Source organism: Phacochoerus africanus, chromosome 9 (genome assembly GCF_016906955.1).
Source record: "Phacochoerus africanus isolate WHEZ1 chromosome 9, ROS_Pafr_v1, whole genome shotgun sequence".
Lineage (NCBI taxonomy): Eukaryota > Metazoa > Chordata > Mammalia > Artiodactyla > Suidae > Phacochoerus > Phacochoerus africanus.
The window spans coordinates 126,497,585-126,520,027 of record NC_062552.1 but is presented as its reverse complement, the minus strand read 5'-3'; the positions used below and the strand labels follow the sequence as shown (position 1 = coordinate 126,520,027).

The 22,443-nt window shown below is 44.5% G+C and overlaps 1 protein-coding gene across 12 annotated transcripts in view; it reads right to left on the bottom strand.

Annotated features, from left to right (window-relative positions):
• Window positions 1-22,443, bottom strand: part of MARK3 (microtubule affinity regulating kinase 3) — a 113,490-nt gene that overhangs the window by 21,366 nt on the left and 69,681 nt on the right. For 7 of the 12 annotated variants that reach the window (XR_007137189.1, XM_047797265.1, XM_047797267.1 and 4 more), the window contains 8 exons: window positions 20,255-20,325; window positions 13,815-13,871; window positions 11,008-11,244; window positions 10,787-10,906; window positions 10,194-10,293; window positions 9,791-9,903; window positions 9,141-9,294; window positions 3,109-3,326 (listed from right to left, as the gene is read on the bottom strand). Coding sequence is in view for 11 of the 12 variants with exons in the window: in XM_047797265.1 (XP_047653221.1) it covers window positions 3,109-3,326; window positions 9,141-9,294; window positions 9,791-9,903; window positions 10,194-10,293; window positions 10,787-10,906; window positions 11,008-11,244; window positions 13,815-13,871; window positions 20,255-20,325 (1,070 nt within the window). In the remaining variant the exon portion in view is untranslated. The remainder of the gene's footprint in view (window positions 1-3,108; window positions 3,327-9,140; window positions 9,295-9,790; window positions 9,904-10,193; window positions 10,294-10,786; window positions 10,907-11,007; window positions 11,245-13,814; window positions 13,872-20,254; window positions 20,326-22,443) is intronic. The other 5 variants (XM_047797274.1, XM_047797269.1, XM_047797273.1 and 2 more) reach the window with 3 other exon arrangements.

Genomic DNA, 22,443 nt, shown 5'->3' with positions numbered 1-22,443 from the left:
GTGGCCAAAATAGGGGGGGGGGTAGGAATATAACAAAATGACAGTGCAGCTGTGGTAAAAAACAGTTTGGTGGTGCCTAAAGAGTTAAACATAGAATTACCATATGACCCAGCAAGTTCATTCCTAAATATACATACAAGAAAAATGAGGACTTCCTGTCATGGCACAGCGTAAACAAATACGATGAGGAACCATGAGACTTTGGGTTTGATCCCTGGCCTCACTCAGTGGGTTAAAGATCCAGGGTTGCCATGAGCTCAGATCTGGCACTGCTGTGGCTGTGGCAGCTGTAGCTCCAACAGACCCCTAGTCTGGGAACCTCCATGTGCCTTGGGGGCAGCCCTAAAAAGCAAAAAAAAAAACAAACAGAAAAATGAAAACATAAAAACCACATAAAAACAAATGCTTATAGAGTCTTTACTCACAATAACCAAAAGCTAGGAAGAATCTAAATGTCCATCAGTGGCTAAGCACATTGGCCTCTAAGAGGAATGAAGTACTGACACCTGCAACCACTTGGATGGACCCTGAAAATATGACGCTGAGTGAAAGAAATCAATCAAAAAAGGCTTCTATTAAGTACATTTATATGAAATATCCAGAACAGGCAAACCCATCAGGACAGAGAGCAGGTGAGTGGCTGCCAGGGCTGGGGAGGGCAGGACTGGAGAGTGATGACCGGCTGTTCTAATGTGCTAAAAAAACTTTGGAACTAGAAAGAGGCAGAAGTCACACAACATTGTGAATGTACGAGTTGGCACTGAATACTATGCTTCAAGTGGTTAATCACGTCATAAGACTTTCACACCAATTTTTAAAAAGCTGATGCTTTCAAAATTAAAAAGCAAGGAACCATGAGCTAAAAAGTCACAAGTAAAGACTTTTATCAGATCACAAATTTATTTTTTTATTTTTGTCTTTTTAGGGCCACACAAGTAGCATATGAGGTTTCCAGGCTAGAGGTCAAATCGGAGCTGTAGCCGCCGGCCTACATCACAGCCACAGCAACGCCAGATCCAAGGCAAGTCTCCAACACACACCACAGTTCACGGCAACACCAGATCCTTAACCCACTGAGGGAGGCCAGGGATCAAAACCAGGTCCTCATGGATACTAGTCGTGTTTGTTACTGCTCAACCATGACAGGAACGCCTATCTTTGTATTAAATTTGTTGTTATCCTGGCGTTCCTGTTGCGGCTCAGTGGTAACGAACCCAACCATGAGGACGAGGGTTTGATCCCTGGCCTCGCTCAGTGGGTTAAGGATCTAGCGTTGCCGTGAACTATGGTGTGGGTGGGAGACTTGCCTTGGATCTGGCATTGCTGTGGCTGTCATGTAGGCCAGCGGCTGCAACTCTGATTGGATCCCTAGCCTCGGAACCTCCACATGCCATGGGTGTGGCCCACCTGAATACAGTGTGAGTGGACAATGTGCAGAGAAACTCCGAAGGCTAATGGGAGAAAACTGTAATAACATCACCTTTTCCTTTATAAATAATCAAACATGAGTGACTGATGATGCTTGGAGGTATATTTTCAAAAGGCGGATGTGTGCAGATGAGTAGAGCAAGGGAACGGAAGTCATGAAGGGACAAGGTCCTTTCCTCCATGTGGTAACAAGAAATGTTGGGACTGAATTCACATTGCTGGGCTATGGAATGGTGACCCCTCCAGACAGCACGAGGAGGTCAAAACAGCAATACCATTCTACACAGGGTTTACCACGTGTACAAGGTCAGAGGATGGAGCAGACAGATCCTTTGGCTCTGCCATAGGCCCCACACCAAGAACAGGACACGGGGAGCAGCACAGCTCCCACATGGGTTCCTCGCCCTGGGGTTTCTTGAGGGGAGAGGGAAGGCTTGGTCACTGTTAACAATGTGGTTACAGAATATCCTTAAAATGGTTCATTTGCTGCAAATTCTTCTTAAAATTATTTCTAGAGTCTTTCAGTTATAAAAAACAAGTCAAGGGGGTGAAGCAGCTTGATGCTGATCGTTAATGACACAATACTACAACCATGAACGCTGCTCAAAGTAAATCCAAGATGTTCTCATGGCAAGAAAAAAATCTGTAACTATGTATGGTGACATGTTAACTACACTTAAGATTGTTTCACAATAAATACAAACATAAATTCATAAAAAAATTACTTCTGGAGTGCTGATAAAAATAATAATTACTATGTTAAGCCAGAGGACACATTTCAATTCACAGAAAAGTTCCTGAAATGGAACAGATTCAATTCAACGAATTCTACCTACTTACTGAAGAATGTTGCTAAGGACAGGCGTTAAGAGACTGATTCAGGGAGTTCCCGTCGTGGCGCAGTGGTTAACGAACCTGACTAGAACCATGAGGTTGCGGGTTCGGTCCCTGGCCTTGCTCAGTGGGTTAACGATCCGGCGTTGCCCGTGAGCTGTGGGGTAGGTTGCAGACATGGCTCGGATCCTGCGTTGCTGTGGCTCTGGCGTAGGCCGGTGGCTACAGCTCTGATTCGACCCCTAGCCTGGGAACCTCCATATGCCACGGGAGCGGCCCAAGAAATAGCTAAAAAGACCAAAAAAAAAAAAAAAAGAGAGAGAGACTGATTCAGGTCAGCAATATGATTACAATCACCCAACATTTCTTCACCTCAAAATTTAGCTAATACAGAGAAAAGGACTTGGCATGGTCCTTGGCACATGGTAAGGGCTCAGTCAACTTGAGATGCACGGCAAACACCACATCCCTGGCAGCCAGACCTCAGAGACCTGCACACATGCTATGAGGCTCCTGTTGACAGCCACCTGTCTGCACTGTCAATATTTGGTTTATTGACCTTGTTAGACCATGATGTCTTTCAATCTCTCAGCGTCTTTCAATCTAAAGCTTAGCAGATGTTTACATAATAACCACGAACAGTCCTTGACATAAAGGATCTGACCACTCATCCTGCGGGATGGTCTCAGCAAGAAACACCTATTCGCAGCAGGGGATCGCTCCAGGTTCAGACTAGACATGGCAGCTCAGCAGGTAGGCATCCCAGGCAGAGAACACAGGAGCAAAATGTCCAGATCATTCTAACCCTATGATCCTAGGCATGCTCTAGAGCTCAAAAATACTTACACTTGGGACAGTGGAGCTTTTCTTACGTTCAGGAATATCCGCCTTATTGGGATTACTTGCATTCCCAAGCATGGGACTGGCAGGAGCGATTCCCTTTCCTCCAACAGCACTTCCACTTGGTTTCCGGGAGGGAATTCCGTCTTCTTTGAGGTCGCTATCTGCAGTGCTCGTCTGGCTCCTTTTTGGATATGCCACAACTGAAGGAATGGCTGGTCCAGCTAAAATAAAGAGTTCACGTTTAAAAAGTCATAATTTCCCCCCCCCCCCAGCAATGTGGGATCCAAACTGCACCTGCAACCTACAGTGCAGCTCATGGCAGTGCTGTATCCTTAACCCACTGAACGAGGCCAGATATTGAACCTGAGTCTTCATGGATACTCGTCAGATTCATTTCTGCTGAGCCATGACGGGAACTCCAAAATTTCACTTATTAGCTCCTAATTTTTTTTTTTTTGCCTTTTTTAGGGTCACATCTGCAGCATATGGAAGCTCTCAGGCTAGGGGTCAAATTGGAGCTACAGCTGTCGGGCTACACCAAAGCCACAGCAACGCAGGATTTGAGGTGAGTCTTCGACCTACACCACAGCTCACAGCAATGTCGGATACTTAGCCCACTGAGTGAGGCCAGGGATCAAACCCGAATCCTCATGGATCTCAGTCAAGTTCATTAATTGCTGAGCCACTAAGGGAACTCCTAATTTTCTCCTTTTTGAAAGTGTCTTTTACCCTCTTTTTTTCTTTTTTCTGCTGCACCTGCAACATACAGAAAGTCCCAGGCCAGGGACTGAATCCAAGCCACAGACGCCACCTCTGCCACAGCTATGGTAATGCTGGATCCTTAACACACTGTGCCACAGTAAGAACTCCCAAGGTGTTAATTTTCTTCCTTAATTAAAGTTTATAGAGTTGTCCTTCAGAAACATCCTCACGGGGTGTTTCTGTACAGATAACTCATCAAACTAACTTGATGTACACACATCATGCGAGATGAACTGCTTCACCTGGTCCATGAGTGAAACTCATCCTTTCTGTACAAGAGACGCCTTCACCTTCTGCAACAACAGTGCAAATTTACAAGCCATTTCTTTTGAAGTTTTATTTTGGATCTTTTTTTTTTTTTTTTTTTTTTTTTGCTTTTTAGGGCTTTCCCTGCAGCATAGGGAAGTTCCCAGGCTAGGGGTCGAATTGGAGCTGTAGCCACCGGCCTACGCCAGAGTCACAGCAACACAGGACCCGAGCTGCGTCTGCGACCTATACCACAGCTCACAGCAACACCAGATCCTTAACCCACTGAGCGAGGCCAGGGATCGAACCTGCAACCTCATGGTTCCTAGTCGGATTCGTTAACCACTGCGCCGCCACGACGGGAACTCCTCCTCTTGGATCTTTTTAAAGCAATCACAGTCTTGTAGATGAAGAGGAATTTGAGTAGACAAGGAAAGGAAATACAAGCAGAGGAAAGGGTGCTCTTCATGCAAGCGACGGGGCAGTGCTTGAGTGCCCCGGTCACACTCCCTCCTAGGAAGAGTGCGCCTGGGGATAGCCCAGGCAGGCACTTACTCGCTCTGCAATTGATCATCTGGAGACTCTCGTGACACTGGAGACTTGGAGTTCAAAGAAGTTTGGATATGTGTGTTCTTGTACATATACACACTGGAGCACTACTCAGCCATTAAAAGGTAAGAAATAACGGCATTTGCAGCAGCATGGATGGACCTAGAATTTATCATGCTAAGTGAAGAGGGTCAGAGAGACACCAATGCCATATGCTATGACTTATATGTGGAACCTAAAAAAAGGATACAATGAACTTCTTTGCAGAACAGATGCTGACGCACGAGCTTTGAAAAACTTACGGTTTCCAACAGAGACCCATTGGGGGGTAGGGGAGATGGGATAGAAATGCTATAAAATTGGATTGTAATGATTGCTGTACAACTATAAATGTAATAAAATTCTACTGAGTTAAAAAAAAAATAGTTTCGGTAGGAGTAAACTTACCTAATGAGACAAAAGACCTGTACTCTGAAAACTATGAGACACTAATGAAAGAAATCAAAGAGGACACAAATAGATGGAAAGACATACCATGCTCTTGGATTGGAGGAGTCAATATTATCAAAATGACTATACTACCCAAGGCAATCTACAGATTCAGTGCAATCCCTATCAAATTACCAAGGGCATTTTTCACAGAACTCAAACAAAATATTTTAAAGTTTGTTTGGAAGCACAAAAGACCCAGAATAGCCAAAGACATCCTGAAAAAGAAAAACAGAGCTGGAAGAATCAGGCTCCCTGACTTCAGACTATACTACAAAGCAACAATCATCGAAACTGTATGGTGGGAGTTCCTGTTGAGGCGCAGTGGTTAACGAATCCGACTAGGAACCATGAGGTTGCAGGTTCGATCCCTGGCCTCGCTAAGTGGGTTAAGGATCCGGTGTTGCCGTGAGCTGTGGTGTAGGTTGCAGACGCAGCTTGGATCTGGTGTTGCTGTGGCTCTGGTGTAGGCCGGTGGCTGCAGCTCCAATTCGACCCCTAGCCTGGGAACCTCCATGTGCAGCAGGTGCGGCCCTAGGAAAGGCAAAAAGAAAAAAAATAAAAAATAAAAATAAAAATAAATAAATAAATAAAGTTAGAAAAACAAAACAAAACGAAACAAACTGTATGGTACTGGCACAAAGATAGAAATATAGATCAGTGGAACAGGATAGAAAGCCCAGAATTAAACCCATGCACCTACAGCCAACTAATCTATGACAAAGGAGGCAAGAATATACATGGAGAAGAGACAGCCTGTTCGGTAAGTGGTGCTGGGAAAACTGGACAGCCACATGGAAAAGAATGAAATTAGAACACGCCCTAACACCATACACAAAAATCAACTCCAAATGGATTAAAGACCTAGATACAAGACCAGACACTATAAAACTTAGAGGGAAACATGGGCCAAACACTCTCCGACATAAACCACAGCAACATCTTCTCAGATCCACCTCTTAGAGTCATGACAGTAAAAACAAAAAGAAACAAATGGGACCTGATTAAACTTCAAAGTTTCTGCATAGCAAAGGAAATCCGAAACAAAACAAAAAGACAACCCACAGAATGGGAGAAAATAGTTGCCAATGAAGAGACTGACAAGGGATTAATCTCCAAAATTCATAAACACCTCCTACTGCTCCATACCAAAAAAACAAACAACCCCATCCAAAAATGGGCAGAAGATCTAAACCGACAGTTCTCCAAAGAAGACATGCAGATGGCCAAAAAACACATGAAAAGATGTTCAACAGCACTCATTATTAGAGAGATGCAAATCAAAACCACTCTGAGGTACCACCTTACACCAGTCAGAATGGCCAGCATCCGAAAGTCTATAAACAATAAGTGCTGGAGAGGGGGTGGAAAAAAAGGAACCCTATTACACTGTTGGTGGGAATGTAAACTGGTGCAACAACTGTGGAAAACAGTGTGGAGATGCCTCAGAAAAATAAAAACAGAACTACCTTTTGATCCAGCAATCCCACTCCTGGGCATCTATGCAGAGAAAACCACGACTCGCAAAGACACGTGTACTCTGATGTTCATTGCAGCACTATTTACAATAGCCAAGACCTGGAAACAACCTCAATGTCCACTGACTGAGGGGTGGATCAAGAAGAGGTGGTCCATATACACAATGGAATATCACTCAGCCATTAAAAGGAACGAAATAACGGCATTCTTAGCAACATGGATGGACCTAGAAACTATCATGCTAAGTGAAGTCAGCCATACAATGAGACACCAACATCAAATGCTTTCACTGACATGTGGAATCTGAAAAAAGGACAGACGGAACTTCTTTGCAGAACAGATGCTGACTCACAGACATTAAAAAACTTATGGTTTCCAAATGAGAGTTTGGGGGGTGGGGGGATGTACTGAGGGTTTGGGATGGACATGCTGTAAAATTTGGTTGTGATGATTGCTATACACCTATAAATGTAATAAAATTAAGTAATTAAAAAAAAGAATTTTGGAAATGAAAAAACCCTCTTGAGCTATTTGCTTATGCTAAAATTGGGGTTTGGTGAGTTCTTCTTAGCTCTAAAATTTTCAGAGCTGGAAAGAAAAAAAAAACGGCATTACCAATCTGGGTGGATTCTGTGTGCTTAAGGAAGAATTAACCTAAGATAGTTACTAGATATTAGAAAACTCCATTACCAGATTTCTTCCAGGATTTTAGGAACAATTCCCTTTAAACTGGTTGACTCAGAGCAATGTGTCGACATTTTGCTAATTTCTCTGCAGGCACTGAAAACCTCTCCATGTCATCAACTAATACGAACAGAAGAGACACAGACCCAGATCAACACTTGGTTTACAAAAGCCATTTGCACAAATCCTGGCATTCGACGAATTTTGAGCTCCCTGTTACACCCTGAACAGTAGACATGTGGAGAGTGTACTGACAGGGCCAGGACAACGGGCTGCTTTGGGCCAAACCATATAGAGAGGCATCATCAGCAGGAAGAGAAGTCGAAGCCCAGCAGAGAGTCATCATTTCTGGTGCAAAACCAAAGCTGCCGACCCCTGGGTACTCTATGTAGTTCCAAGTGCCAAATCTCCAGGTGAAAGAACAGGTGTGGACAAAGTCCAGAGAAGAGAAATGAACCGAAAGAGAGACGAATGGGTGTTCTACATGAGGACTGTTCTGTTTTTGTTTTCTGGGCCACACCTGCGGCATATAGTGATCCCCAGGCGAGGGGTTGAACTGAAGCTACAGCTGCTGGCCTACACCACAGCCACGTCAATGCAGGATCTGAGCCGCGTCTGTGACCTACACCACAGTTCACGGCAACACTGCATCCTTAACCCACTGAGTGAGGCCAGGGATCGAATCCGCATCCTCATGGATACTAGTCAGGTTCATTAACTGCTCAGCTACAAAGGGAACTCCTGAGGATGTGTTTTTAAGTGCTAAGACTAGGGCAACATTAATTTGGTTCCTGCATATTGGAAGCAAAAGAAATAACAGTATGTGAATAAACAGACACAAGCTAGAGACCCTGGATTCCAATGCACGGGGCTGCCTTGAAGAATAACCAAGTTCGGCAGGCACAGGCTTTAGGGTCCTAAGTCTCATGAAAGATTCACTTCTAAGGTGAAAATTTTTAGGAGTGAGGGTATTAAGACACACCAAAAGCTAGAGTGTGGCTGAGAATGACACAGATCAAAAATTTAGGGAGTTCCTGTCATGGCGGAGTGGCTAACGAATGCAACTAGGAACCATGAGGTTGCAGGTTCCATCCCTGGTCTTGCTCAGTAGTTAAGAATCTGGTGTTGCTGTGAACTGTGGTGTAGGTCGCAGACTCGGCTCGGATCCCGAGTTGCTGTGGCTGTGGCGTAGGCCAGTGGCAACAGCTCCAATTAGACCCCTAGCTTGGGAACCTCCATATGCCGCGGGAGCAGCCCAAGAAATGGCAAAAAGACAGCAGCAACAACAAAAAATTAAAGCAGGAGCTCCTGCTGTGGTGCAGCAGGTTAAGGATCCAGCATTGCTGCAGCTGTGGGGTAGGTTGCAGCTACAGCTTGGATGTGACCCCTGGCCCGGGAACTTTCATATGCTGCTAGTGCGACAAAAAAGAAGAAAAAAAATTAATGCAGTGTAGGGGGCACTCTACATTTTCCAGGGCTGTGCCTTCTGATGTAGTAGCCCTGGCCACAGATGGCTACCGAAATGTAATTAGATAAAACTGAAAATCTCTTCCTCGGTTCAAGGGCTCAATAGTCCCCCGTGGCTAAGGTTTCCACCCAGCCAGGCCTTCCTCAGTAAATGCCTACTGAATGTACCAAGGAGATCAGAGCCTTGAGATAAATATGCCAGCACCTTCAGGACTGCTTTGAAAGAAATGCCAAGAAGGGAAGTTAAGCAACTCCAACCCCAGTGGGCCATAAGCGAAAGGATGCCTGCCCACATTAGGAGGCCTCCTGGGTAACAGAAGACTCCAAGAGAACACACTGGATGGTCCCAAGTTCCTTACCGTGGTCACTGTACCGCCGCTGCTTCTGGCTTGAAGAGACACTTCTTTGCACTTTGTGGTGAGGAGACTGGCCAGTGCTGTTGCTGAGGTCACTGCTTGGCCTAACCTTAGCAAGTGAAAGATTGCTGCTAGAACTGGAATCACTAGCATCCAGCTAAGAGAGAATGAGAAAAACAGAGCAAACCACAACACGAGCCCAAATGTTTTATTAAGAAACTAAACTTAAAACACACAAACCTCTTATAAACAGTTCATTCAGAGATAAGAATTACAATGAATGTACAAATGCGACCACCCTAAACTCAGGCAAAAGTATTTTTCTGACCACTGGAAGAACTCAAACAAGGAAAGATAATCTATGAATTTCTTTCTATGCTTTTCCAGAAAACGTCATCTGATACTTTACATCATTGAAAAACTATTCATGACTATAGGTTAACATAATGAAAGCCAAGTTATTAAGATTATCTTAAAATTAAAATAGTAACTCATAATAGTCATAGGAGTTAGACTGGTTATTTGAAGGTAAATTTTAAAACGATATGTCCAATGTTATATATATAGCAATATATATACAGCACCAAGAGAAGAGTTTACATGAGCTAATAATTTATCAAAAGGGTATTTCAGGTTTTTCTGATAATTCTTACCTCTGAAGATTTTCTCCCCAACAACAAATATGTAGCTGTGATTTCATCATATTTCATCTTACTAAGAGATTCTTGAATTTCTTCTTCTGAATATCCCATTCCCACCATAATGTCTAAAAGAGGGAATGATACAATTTATGTGTTTTGTTTGGTTAAGAAATCCTTATGTTACAGGGTAAAAGATTTCCTTTATTTGATCCAAAAGATCACACATTTTCTAATATTAACAGGTAGTTACTGTGTGCTATGAAAAGAAACTGTAAGTAATTTCCTAAATATGACAAAACATACAAGCTGAATTGTGTAACTTACGCCTAACTCGCCATCATTCCCATTTTAGTCAAAAACAAAACACAAGCATGTTACTGGTACACACACAGGCTCGCAAGCCCAGGGCAATTACCTATTCTTTTCTGGTCTGCAATGTCCAGTTCGGGTTCAACAAATGGCTTAAGTTCGTCCTCCTCATGCCCTGCGTTGATCCACCTGTCCTTCATGATTTGCTGAAAGGTGAACTGTTTATTAGCAGTACAAAAGGAAACACTCTGATACTCTCACTATCTAGGAAAGTTTATTTTCAACATTTCATCAATTATAGCTGAAATAGGTCTCGATCTTCTTTTATTTATTTATTTTTTGTCTTTCTGTCTTTTTCGGGGGCTGCACCCACGGCATATGGAGGTTCCCAGGCTAGGGGTCTAATTAGAGCTGTAGCCGCCAGCCTACACCACAGCCACAGCTACACTGGATCTGAGCTGCATCTGCGACCTACACCACAGCTCACGGAAATGCCAGATCCTTAACCCACTGAGTGAGGCCAGGGACCGAACCCACAACCTCATGGTTCCTAGTTGGATTCGTTAACCATTGCGCCACAACGGGAACGCCCTCGATCTTCTTTTAAAACCCTTAGGATAGTGTTCAACACGCCACATAAACCAAGCAAAGTTCTAAAAATCCTCCCAAGTTGTTATGTGTTCCTCCCTATGTGATTACCTCTAGCGTGCCCCGTTTTATTGGATTTAGCACCAGGAAGCGTTTGAGAAGGTTTTCACAGTCTGTGGACATATAGAAAGGGATTCTGTATTTGCCTCTCAATACTCTCTCTCTCAGTTCCTTTAGGGAGATAAAGATGAAATCAAAGTAGTGAGTCAACTTGTCGGTTAAAGAAGAACTCAAAACCCCCAGTGAAACAACAATGCAGCTGCTTCTCATACCTTTAGGTTCTGTCCATCAAAGGGGAGGGAGCCGCTGACGAGCGTGTACAGAATGACGCCGAGGCTCCACACGTCCACCTCCGGCCCGTCGTATTTCTTGCCCTGGAAGAGTTCCGGGGCAGCGTACGGAGGACTGCCGCAGAACGTATCCAGCTTACCGCCAAGAGCAAACTCATTGCTGAAACCAAAGTCGGCTATTTTAATGTTCATGTCAGCATCTAACAATAGATTTTCAGCCTAGAGGGAAAACATCAAAACAAAAATGAAATTTAGCCAAAATATAATCAGAACTGTGACAGCATCAGGCATTTCATAAAAGCCTTTTGTAACAATTTAAAGAGCTTTTCAGTTAGGAATGAGGGGCTTAAAAAAATGGATACTTGCTCTAAGTGGACTGTCACGTTTCATAAATACTGATAAATAAGCTGCGGAATGGTTCTTATTGAGGAGGGGAGAATCCTAAGCTTCCTTCACCATAAAGACCACTGTTACTTTCACTTGTTCCAACATATATCACATGGCAACTACACACCAGGTGTGACAGGAGTGTCTGGACACACAGGCAGACAGGGACCAGTGTTCAAGGAGCGCACACTTTAGAAGGGGAGAGGCAGGAAAGTTAAGTAGCTGTGGCGGGGGCGGGTGGGCTGTAGGACTGACACTGAAAGGTAGGCACAGCTCCCTGAGGGGGTGACACAGAAGCGGCTGTCCAGAGGATTAGCTGATCATAGTGGGTGTGCTGATGAGAGGTATTTCAGACGGAATAAACAGTCTGAAAACCCAGGCCATGAGAGAGAACAAGTTTTACTCCAGAAATTGAAAAGCAGCGTGGGGCAGAGAGAGACGGCTGGGGATGAGGTCGCGGCTGAAGTACAAAGGGCAGCCAAGTGAGCTGAGGTCGGGAAGTGTGTGTGGGTTTTTAACCTAAGGGCAATGGGAAGCCACTGAAAAGTCATTTAAGCAGGGAAATGACAATCCTATTTATCTGTGCTTTTAAAGGATCATTCTGGTTGCAATGCAGAAACAGACATGGAAGAAAGAGGCAAAATTGGAAGCAGGGACAAGCCAGGTAAGAGGCCAGGGTAATAAGCAAGTATGAGATGCTGGTGGGCTGGACTCGGAAAATATGAACAAGGGTAGGAAAAAGAGAGCTCAAGTGATACTGAGGGACAGTGGCGGAAGGACCTGGGGACTGAGTAGACAGCAGAGCAAAGAAGAGAGAGGCACCTGAGGGGCATCAGTCACCACAATGAGAAATTAAATTCAAGTACAGGAAGGAAGGGTTTAGGCTGTTGAGCTTGCTGAACCTGAGTTGCCTGAGGGCTGCTTAGGTGAAGGTGTCCTTTTTGTGAGCTGGATATGAAAATCTAGAAGAGAACCCCGGCTGCAGGAACAGAGTTGGGGTCATTAACACATGGGTGGCCACAGCACCGACTAACGTTGATGAGAACGCAGCAAGGGTGGAGCAGCAAAGCAACAAGCTAACGGAAGACAATGACGTGAGCAAAGAGAGGAAGGGGTACCAAATGAACAGCGAACCTAGACCATGTTTAGAGAGATGTGGTTGTGACGGTGAAGAGAGAAAGGAGGTGTATCTGGAAGGAGAGTCAGGGTGGGGAAGTTTTTGGTAAAATAGAGTAGAGATGTGAGCCTGTTCTTATAAATGCTGCTAGTGGAGTTCCCGTCATGGCGCAGTGGTTAACGAATCTGACTAGGAACCATGAGGTTTCGGGTTCGATCCCTGGCCTCACTCAGTGGGTTAAGGATCTGGTGTTGCCATGAGCTATGGTGTAGGTTGCAGATGTGGCTAAGATCTGGCGTTATTGTGGCTCTGGCATAGGCTGGCGGCTACACCTCCAGCTCCGATTAGATCTCTAGCCTGGGAACCTCCTTATGCCTCGGATGTGGCCCTAAAAACACAAAAGACAGGGAAAAAAAAATGCTGCTAGTGAAACAAGAAAGTTGAAGAAACAAGAGCTGGGAGGAAATGGGCAGAGTGAAACAGCTCCTGCAGGGACAAAGGACCCAGAACACAGAGGTCATCAGAGGTACCCCACTGTCCTGTAACAGGAGGAATATTCTGGAAGGTTAAGGCTGGATGCAGGTGCAGCTAAGCTTGAGGGCCTGCTGGGAAAAACCAAGTTTCTGCCCGGTGTTTCTATTTTCTCTGTGAAATAGAAAACCTTATCCTATGCCAGAGAGTGAGGGCAGAAGTGGAGAACTGGGAACTAGGTCTCAAACAACTACTGCTGTTACCAGGAGAGAATGCTGAGTGGAGAAAGAGAAAGGAAACAAGGAGGTTCTGGGCACGCTATCTGGGGGAGAGCATACATTTCTAGAGACCCCATCTGTTTGCTGGTATGATGATTTTTCTCTCAAGACCAACTACGTATGAGTTGCCTTAACCAAAATGTAAAATATATTTTTGGATTTATTTTTCTTTTTTCTTTTTTTCTTTTTAGGGCTGCACCTGCAGCACACGGAGTTCCCAGGCTAGGGGTCGAAATGGAGCTGCAGCCACTCCACAGCAATGTACACCACAGCCACAGCAATGCCAGATCCGAGCTGTGTCTGCAATCTACACCACAGCTCACGGCAACGACGGATGCTTAACCCACTGAGCAAGGCCAGGGATCCAACCCACAACCTCGTGGTCGGATCCGTTTCCGCTGCGCCACGACGGGAACTCCGGATTTATTTTTCTTATTTAATGACGACATCTAATCTGCGCCTCGTTTGCGCCGTGACCACCAGCAGAACTGAACACACGCAGCCGAGCGTGCACGAGTGGGTGTGCTGTGCCTCACCTTGAGGTCTCTGTGAACGACCCTCTTCTGGTGGCAGTACTGCACTGCAGACACTATCTGCACAGGAGAGACACAAGGTTGTCAGTCATAGCTGATGCAGACTCCTAACTCAGAAGAGACGCTCCATTAACATCACACATGCAAAGTACGCAGTGAGGGCTTCAATGTCTGCGGGGCTCTCTAAGCATAATTTTCTTATGCTCTGAACTTTCCAATTGGGAGAGATTTAGGGGTGAGTGCCTACTGTGGCGTAATGGGATCAACAGTCACTGCGGCAGCAGGGACGCAGGTTCAATCCCCAGCGCAATGCAGCGGACTAAGGATCCAGCGTTGGCACAGCAGTGGCTCAGTCTATCCTTGGCCCAGGAACTCCATATGCTGAAGGCTGGGGGTGGCAGCGTCAGGGGAAGATAGGTGAGGCTGTTTTTTCTAGTTTTAACTACAAAGTCTTTTCTTGGACCCTGCCTCTTGACATTCCAGGGTGCCCTGGACCCTCAGCTGTGCCTGCAGGAAACTCCTAGTTAATTTTGAGTGTGGTGCCTGAGCCCAACAAATCAGCGTGCTCTGAAGGACCCTTGCTGCCCAGGTCCCAGGATCAGAAGGCTCTCATGCAACCATGTAATCAACTCAAAACCAACCTGACAGTCACAGACTACCCATGCCAGGTGTTTATCCAGGTTGGTTCTCCTCCGTCAGTCTGCTCCCTACAGCATTCTCTGCCTTTTGGCTAATGTGGGTTTAAAGGACACTTTTCTCAGGACCAGTTTCCTTTTTCTTAGAATGGAAGAATGAATGAGAACGATCAACTATGAAAACTACCATGTGTGCTAACACTAAGGACCCTCCTATGCTCAGCAAACGGCGCTCAGATTCAGCCAACATTTGATCACTCCTGTGATGAGCACTGCCAAATAATCATTCTGCTGAAATTTCAAAATGGCTAGCAATCTTTATTAATGAATTTTTTTTCTTGGCCACCCCACAGCTGTGACCAATGCCACAGCTGCCATCGACGCAGGATCCCTTAAGCCACTGTGCTGCACAGGGGAGCGAAACCGTGTCCTGGAGCTGCAGGGATGCTGCCAAAGGCCACACTGTGCCAGAGATCCAACTCCAGACTTGCAATTTTTTAAGTCTCCTTTTTTTTAATCCTCTCCTTTTTAGGGCCACACCCGTGGCATATGGATGGTCCCATGCTAGGGGCTGAATTGGAGTGGCAGCTGCCGGCCTCCACCACAGCTACAGCACCTCAAGATCCAAGCCACATCTGTGACCTATACCACAGCTTTCGGCAATGCTGGATACTTAACCCACTGAGTGAGGCCAGGGACGGAACTTGCATCCTCATGAATACTGGAGTTGGGTTCTTAACCTGCTGAGCCACAACAGGAACTCCTAAGTCTCCTTCTTTAATTATAAAAGTTCTAGTAGTTCCCTGGTGGCTCAGGGGTTAAGGATGCACTGCTGTCAGAGCTGTAGCCTGGGTCACTGGGTTTAATCTCCAGCCTGGGAACTGATAACACACCATGGGCACAGCCAAAAAAAAAAAAAAAAAAAGCTTTATAGGTTTATTATAAAAACTTTTAGGAAATATAAAAAGTATTTACAAGTATATGCTTTTATAATCACCAAACAGAGGTAATATCTCTTGTTCTTTTGCTAGTCTTTTCTTTAGCATTATATATGACTACATACATACAAAACTAGCGTTACAATGAAACTACTGCTTATTTCTTCAAACCATCATCAACTTTTAATTGTAGGCACCACAATCAAACACACCTTATGACACTGAACATAAAAACTCAGAGAGAGCTGTCCTATTGGTTGATATTTTGGCTCAGAATATGCATCAGGGAGCAGCTGGTTGGAGTGAGAGCTGGGGGGATGCCTAAACCAAGGCTTCAATAAGCAGCTTCGTACCTTATAAAGTAAGCACTTAGGAGATGGGACCCACTCATAATCAGCTAAAGGAACACTAGTTCCAATGCCAGCGTATCAGTTTTAGAGCATCCACTATTGTGTACTGTCACTTACCCTGTTCTACTTTGGCTGCATGAAAACTAGGCAAATGAAATAGATTTGTTTTCCCCAAAGTAACAGGTTTATTGCCTAGGACTGGGTAAACTTTATCTTACTTCTTTTTCTTTTTTCTTTTTTTTGCTTTTTAGGGCAGCACCCGTGGTCTATGGAAGTTCCCAGGATAGGGGTCTAATTGGAGCTGTAGCCACCGGCCTACACCACAGCCACAGCAACGCCAGATCCGAGCCACGTTTGCAACCTACATCGCAGCTCACAGCAAGGCCAGATCCTTAACCCACTGAGCGAGGCCAGGAATCAAACCCGCAACCTCGTGTTACTACTCAGATTCATTTCCGCTGTGCCACAGCAGGAACTCCTATCTTACTTCTTCTTGATTCAATTTCCACCCCACCCCCATACCGAAATTTTTCTTGTAGATTATTTTCAAATCCTGCTTTTGAACCAGATTTGAGAATTTCCTATCTTTCTCAAAGAGAATTTCTCTTCTATTATGTTCAAACAACTCAAAGCTAACCTAATGTCAATATACCCTGAAAGTACTCAACTTTCAACTACCGCTTTTAAGCTGAAAGCTGTTATTTCTAAAGGTGTCTGAGAACCTAGCTGTTTCCCAGGTTAAACTATGAATGCAAACATATACACATTACTACGTTTAAAACAGATAACCAACAAGGATCTACTGTATGCTACAGGGAACTATACTTAATGTTTTGTAATAACCTATAAGGGAAATGAATCTGGAAAAAAATATATGTATAGCTGAATCACTTTGCTATACACCTGAAACTAACAAAACATTGTAAATGAACTATATATACTTCAGTAAAAAATAAAAGGTTAAAAAAATACAAATGAAAGCCTAATTCACTTCCAGTCACACATGAAAGAACAGAGTCAGCAACACTACCAACCCAGCAAGAAAGAAGCGAGGAAAGAAGATAAAGCCAGGAAATCTATTCTCTTTCTTTGAAAAGAAGCAAGAACCCAGCCAAAAAATCAACAGAGCATAAGCAATAGCTAGAAAGAGAGTGGTGAAGAAAGGGGAGCAGGAAAAACCATCTGTCAGCGAATATGGGAAATAGAGCCTATTTTTGACAGAAAACAGATCAAGTGTAGTGTATTCTGTGTGGTAGGCCTTCCTCTTTTATAAACAGGAAAACGTTCTGTTTAGCTGAAGTAACAAGGTGACTTTGGAAAACACGGCAATGACAAACAGAAGAAAGTGGAGCTCCCACTGGGCACAACAGGACCAGTGGCGTCTGAGGAGAGCTGGGACGCTGCTTTGATCGCTGGCCCAGCACAGTGGGTTGAGGATCTGGCGTTGCTGTAGCTGTGAGCTTAGCTTGAACCTGACCCCTGGCCAGGAAACTCCATATGCCATGGGGTGGCCAAAAATGAAAGAAAAAAAGAAAGAGACAGAAAAGTAGAAGCACCAAGATCATGCTAGATCCTTCCAGGTTTAAATGAGCAGTCTTAAGGACATGCTGTGGCAAGGAGAAGAGATTACGTTAATTTGTAAATCAAGTCAATAACTATAAAAGTACATAAACTAACTTTCATGAACCAACTAATAGATTCGTCCAATAAATATTTCATAATTTCTGCAGGAAATTTTTTTTTTGGGGGGGGGTCTCTTCTAGGGCCACACCAGCGGCATATGGAGGTTCCCAGGCTAGGGGTTGAATGGGAGCTATAGCCGCAGGCCTACACCACAGCTCATGGCAACGCCGGATCCTTAACCCACCGAGCGAGGGCAGGGATCAAACCTGCAACTTCTTGGTTCCTAGTCAGATTTGTTAACCAATGAGCCACAAAGGGAACTCCAAGACTTGTTTTGTAATAAAGAGAAATTTGAGCTTCCTTCTATAGGCCACAGAATAAAATAATACCAGAACTGGAAAGAATCTCAGAATTCATCACATTTAACTTCCTATTTTTATAGCTAGAAACACTGAGAATCAGAGAAATTAACTGATATTCAAAAGTCAGTTTCAACTTTGCTCTTTAATAGCTTTTATTTAATTCAAAGTAACATTAGTACTTCTTAATTCTTTTTCTCCTTTTTGTGGCCCCACCTGCGGCACATGGCAGCTTCTGGGCGAGGGGTCACCTGGAGCTGCAGCTGCCAGCCTACATCACAGTGCGTAGCAACGCCGGATCCTAACCCCACTGAGCAAGGCCAGGGACTGAGCCTGTAACCTCGAGGACACTATGTCGGGGCCTTAACTCAGAGCAACAGTGGGAACTCCGGTACTACTTAGTCTTTTATTTTATTTATTTATTTGTTGTTGTTGTTGCTATTTCTTGGGCCGCTCCCGCGGCATATGGAGGTTCCCAGGCTAGGGGTTGAATCGGAGCTGTAGCCACCGGCCTTACGCCAGAGCCACAGCAACGCGGGATCCGAGCCGCGTCTGCAACCTACACCACAGCTCACGGCAACGCCGGATTACTGAGCAAGGGCAGGGACCGAACCCGCAACCTCATGGTTCCTAGTCGGATTCGTTAACCACTGCGCCACGACGGGAACTCCTACTTAGTCTTTTAAATTAAACTTAAGCAACAGCAGAGTTCCCACTGTGGCCCAGTGGTAATGAACCCAACTAGAATCCATGAGGACACGGGTTCGATCCCTGGCCTTGCTCAGTGGGTTAAGGATCCAGTGTTGCTATGGCTGTGATGCAGCTGCAGCTCTGATTCAACCCCTAGCCTGGGAACTTCCATATGCTGCAGGTGTAGCTCTAAAAAACAAAAACAAACCACTTAAGCAACAGCAAAAGTTAAGACACCTATAAGTCCTTAACTAAACACAAAGCAAATCAAGAGGCTTGAAGATCTTGAAAAATCAGTTAAACTTACCTTTCCAAATATTGTGAAACTCTTAAAAGACTCCTATCTTCTACCTTAACAAACTTCTATGTGAATAAAACAAAATTTAAAGGTTCTGAAAGAAACGAAGTTATACTTGCCATTTAAATCTAGACCTTAAAACCACGGGAGTACAGAGTTCATTTACAGGCAACAAAGTCCGGGCTCCTTCCCTTCACCTAAATCAGGGGTGGGCAGATTACGGCCTGTAGGCTCACTCTGACCCACCTAGTAAATAAAGTCCTGCTGGACCCAACCATGAGCGTGTTCATTCAGTTACTGTCTACAGCTGATTCCACGCTGCAACAGCAGAGCGTTAAACAGCTGCAGCAGACGGTATGGCCTCCAGGCCTAAAATACCGTCTGGCACTTCACAGAAAGAGTCTGTTGATTCCTAGTCGAAGCAATAGCACATCATAATGATCAAGAACTTTAGCTCTGGAGTGTGAAGACAAAGGTCTGAATCCGTGGTAGGTCTGCTACTTGCCTGCATCAAATCTGGGGCAAATGATTTAATACTGCTTTGCCTCAGTCTCCTCAGCTTCACACGCAGAACTGTCCTCCTAACTCACAAGGCTGCTGCAAGACCTACATTAATGTGGGTGAAGTACGTGTCCCAATACGTAGCAGGTAACAGTCAATCAATAAACAGGCATCTTTTCTTGTTTTCCTTAGGCCGCATCCTGAGGTGTGCGGATGTTCCCAGGGCAGGGATGGAACCCGCACCACAGCAGTGACTCAGGCCACAGCAGTGACAGCAGGGGATGCCTAACCAGCTGAGCCACCAAGGAACTCCAATAGGAATCACTACTAATAAAGACAGGAGAGTTAAATCACCTTTAGGCTTAAACCCTCTTTACTAAAGTGGGTATCTATTTCAGGAATGAGGTAAAGACAAAGGCTGGGTCATTCACTCACAGGTTAAATGCTACCTGGTTTTGGTTTATGTACAACAAAACTAGTAACAAATTTTGGGATTGTGATGCTCTTCTTGCTAAAAACTTGGAAATGGTTTTATTTATTTATTTTATTTTATTTTATTTTATTTTTTGGTCTTTTTGCTATTTCTTGGGCCGCTCCCGTGGCATATGGAGGTTCCCAGGCTAGGGGTTGAATCGGAGCTGTAGCCACCGGCCTACGCCACAGCCACAGCAACGCGGGATCCGAGCCGTGTCTGCAACCTACATCACAGCTCACAGCAACACCGGATCGTTAACCCAGTGAGCAAAGGCAGGGACCGAACCCGCAACCTCATGGTTCCTAGTCGGATTCGTTAACCACTGCGCCACCACGGGAACTCCTGGAAATGGTTTTAATTAATGCAATCGAGGTGTCTGAAAGCCTTAAAAACTAAGGTCGACAGTGAGACTAAAATCCCAACTACACAGCTAGAACTAGAACCTGTGGCTACTTCCAGCACAGTGTCTTAGGCATGAAAGTACTTAATTAATAAATTTTTGTTGAATGACCAACCCGTGCTCCATCCAATGGGCCTTAGGACATTTACAGAGGCAAACACTTGTGATCCATACCTGTCTAAATTTAGCTCTTGCTTCCTTTTCCTTCATTCTTCCATGTGCAACCAAATAGTCAAATACTTCACCTATAATTGAGAGAAATGAAAGTAAGCAGAAGTCCTATTTCTGAGCATTAACTTTCCCATAAACTGAAGATGTTTCACTTTTAGCAATGCTCTAATTCTAATTTTGAAAATGTAGCTATGAAGGGAAACAGAACTATGTGGAACTTGAATTAATAAGGCCTTAACTATAGGCAAAGTTGATCAATAAAATCTTTTAAGCTACAGAAAAGCATTCAAATTAAATTCTCCCATTTCACTTATACTCTTATTTTAAAGGTTATGCTTACAGGCTGCTTTAAGTAAGAACTCAGCAGTGAAAACTGAGAGGTAAAACGGATATGTTATCAGTGTTAAAAGACGAAGTTGTCACTGCAGGACTGCGACAAAGCAGCAAGTCCTGAATACATTCATTCATTCAGCAAGTAACTATCGAGTGTCTCCTGACGGAGGATGTTCCAGGCTCTGGGGAAATACAGCAGTGAACAAAACAGAGTTCTCTTCCTCATGGAGTTTATATTCTACTAAGACGGAGACAGACAATAAACAAATGAATACGCAGCATATCAGATGATAACGAGTACTGTGGAGAAAAACTGGGGGAAGGAAACGGTGTGTGTGTGTGTGTGTGTGTGTGTGTGTGTGTGTGTGTGTGTGTGTGTGTGTGTGTGTGTGTGTGTGTGTGTGTGTGTGTGTGTGTGTGTGTGTGTGTGTGTGTGTGTGTGTGTGTGTGTGTGTGTGTGTGTGTGTGTGTGTGTGTGTGTGTAAGCATTTTCTGACTACCGCGGGAGTGGACACTGTAGTTACACAGGAGAGTCTCGAAAGAGACAACAGCAAGGAGGCCATGAATAAGGCTGGAGAAACATGAACAAGAAGGGAGGCAGTGAATGAGCAGAGAGATGGGTGAGCGGGGTGAGAGAAGTGAGAGCGTGACGAGCCCTGAAGGCTTTGATCTCAGTGAGAGGGAGAAGCAGAGGAGAACTTAAAGCCTGACTTTTTAAAAGGCTCACTTGGAGTTCCCGTCGTGGCTCAGTGGTTAACGAATCCAACCAAGAACTATGAGGTTTCAGGTTTAATCCCTGGCCTCGCTCAGTGAGTTAAGAATCCGGTGTTGCTGTGAGCTGTGGTGTAGGTTGCAGACTCAGCTCGGATCCCACGTTGCTGTAGCTGTGGTGTAGGCTGGCGGCTCCAGCTTCGGTTAGACCCCTAGTCTCGGAACCTCTATATGCCAAGGGTGTGGCCCTGGAAAAAGAGAGGGGGAAAAAAAAAAAAGCTCACTTGGGCTAGAAGAGGGAGAAGAGGGTCAGGGCTCAGGGAGGAACCAGGAGGCCAACTGGGACTACTGCAATAACAGGACAAAGTGAGGGTGGTTGGGTCTAGAGTGGGAAGAAGCGGTGGTAGAGACAAATGAGGGCATTCAGGACACAGTGAAAAGGAAAAGCCAAGAGAACATGCTGGCGAACTAGACATCTAAGCCATAGTTTTCGCAGCACAAATTTTTTTTTTTTTGTCTTTTTAGGGTTCCACCTGCAGCATATAGGAGTTTCCAGGTTAGAAGTCTAGACAGAGCTGCAGCTGCCAGCCTACACCACAGCCACAGCAACGTGGGATCCAAGCTTGTCTGCGACACCACAGCTCACAGCAATGCCAGATCCTTAACCCACTGGGAGAGGCCAGGGATTGAACCCATGTCCTCATTACCATAGAGCGACAAGGAGAACTTCACAGTACTAATTCTTTAGGAAAGACAGGAAACGCCTCAAGGAATGTATCAGTACTGACAACTGCTTATCAGTTTGAAACAAAGAAACAACCTCTGTTTCCACTGGCCCTTGGGTGAGCCCAGGGTTTTTGCAAGGGGGAAGAAAAAAAAAAAAAGAAAGAAAGAAAAAGAAAAAGAAACACCCTCTGAAATCAAGAGAAAGAATAGTAATTTAGCAAACTGGATATAAACTGTGTTTGGGAAAAGAATCACATCTATTCAAATGAAGAATACTTCCATCAGCTTAGCGACAACATTCAACTGAAATATTCTGATATTTAAATAAGGCTTAATTTTAGTTATTTTGGAAGAAAAAGTTATTTTCAACTGTACATAAATATCTGACTTTTAAACATTTAGCCTTAAGTCTGAAAAAAATT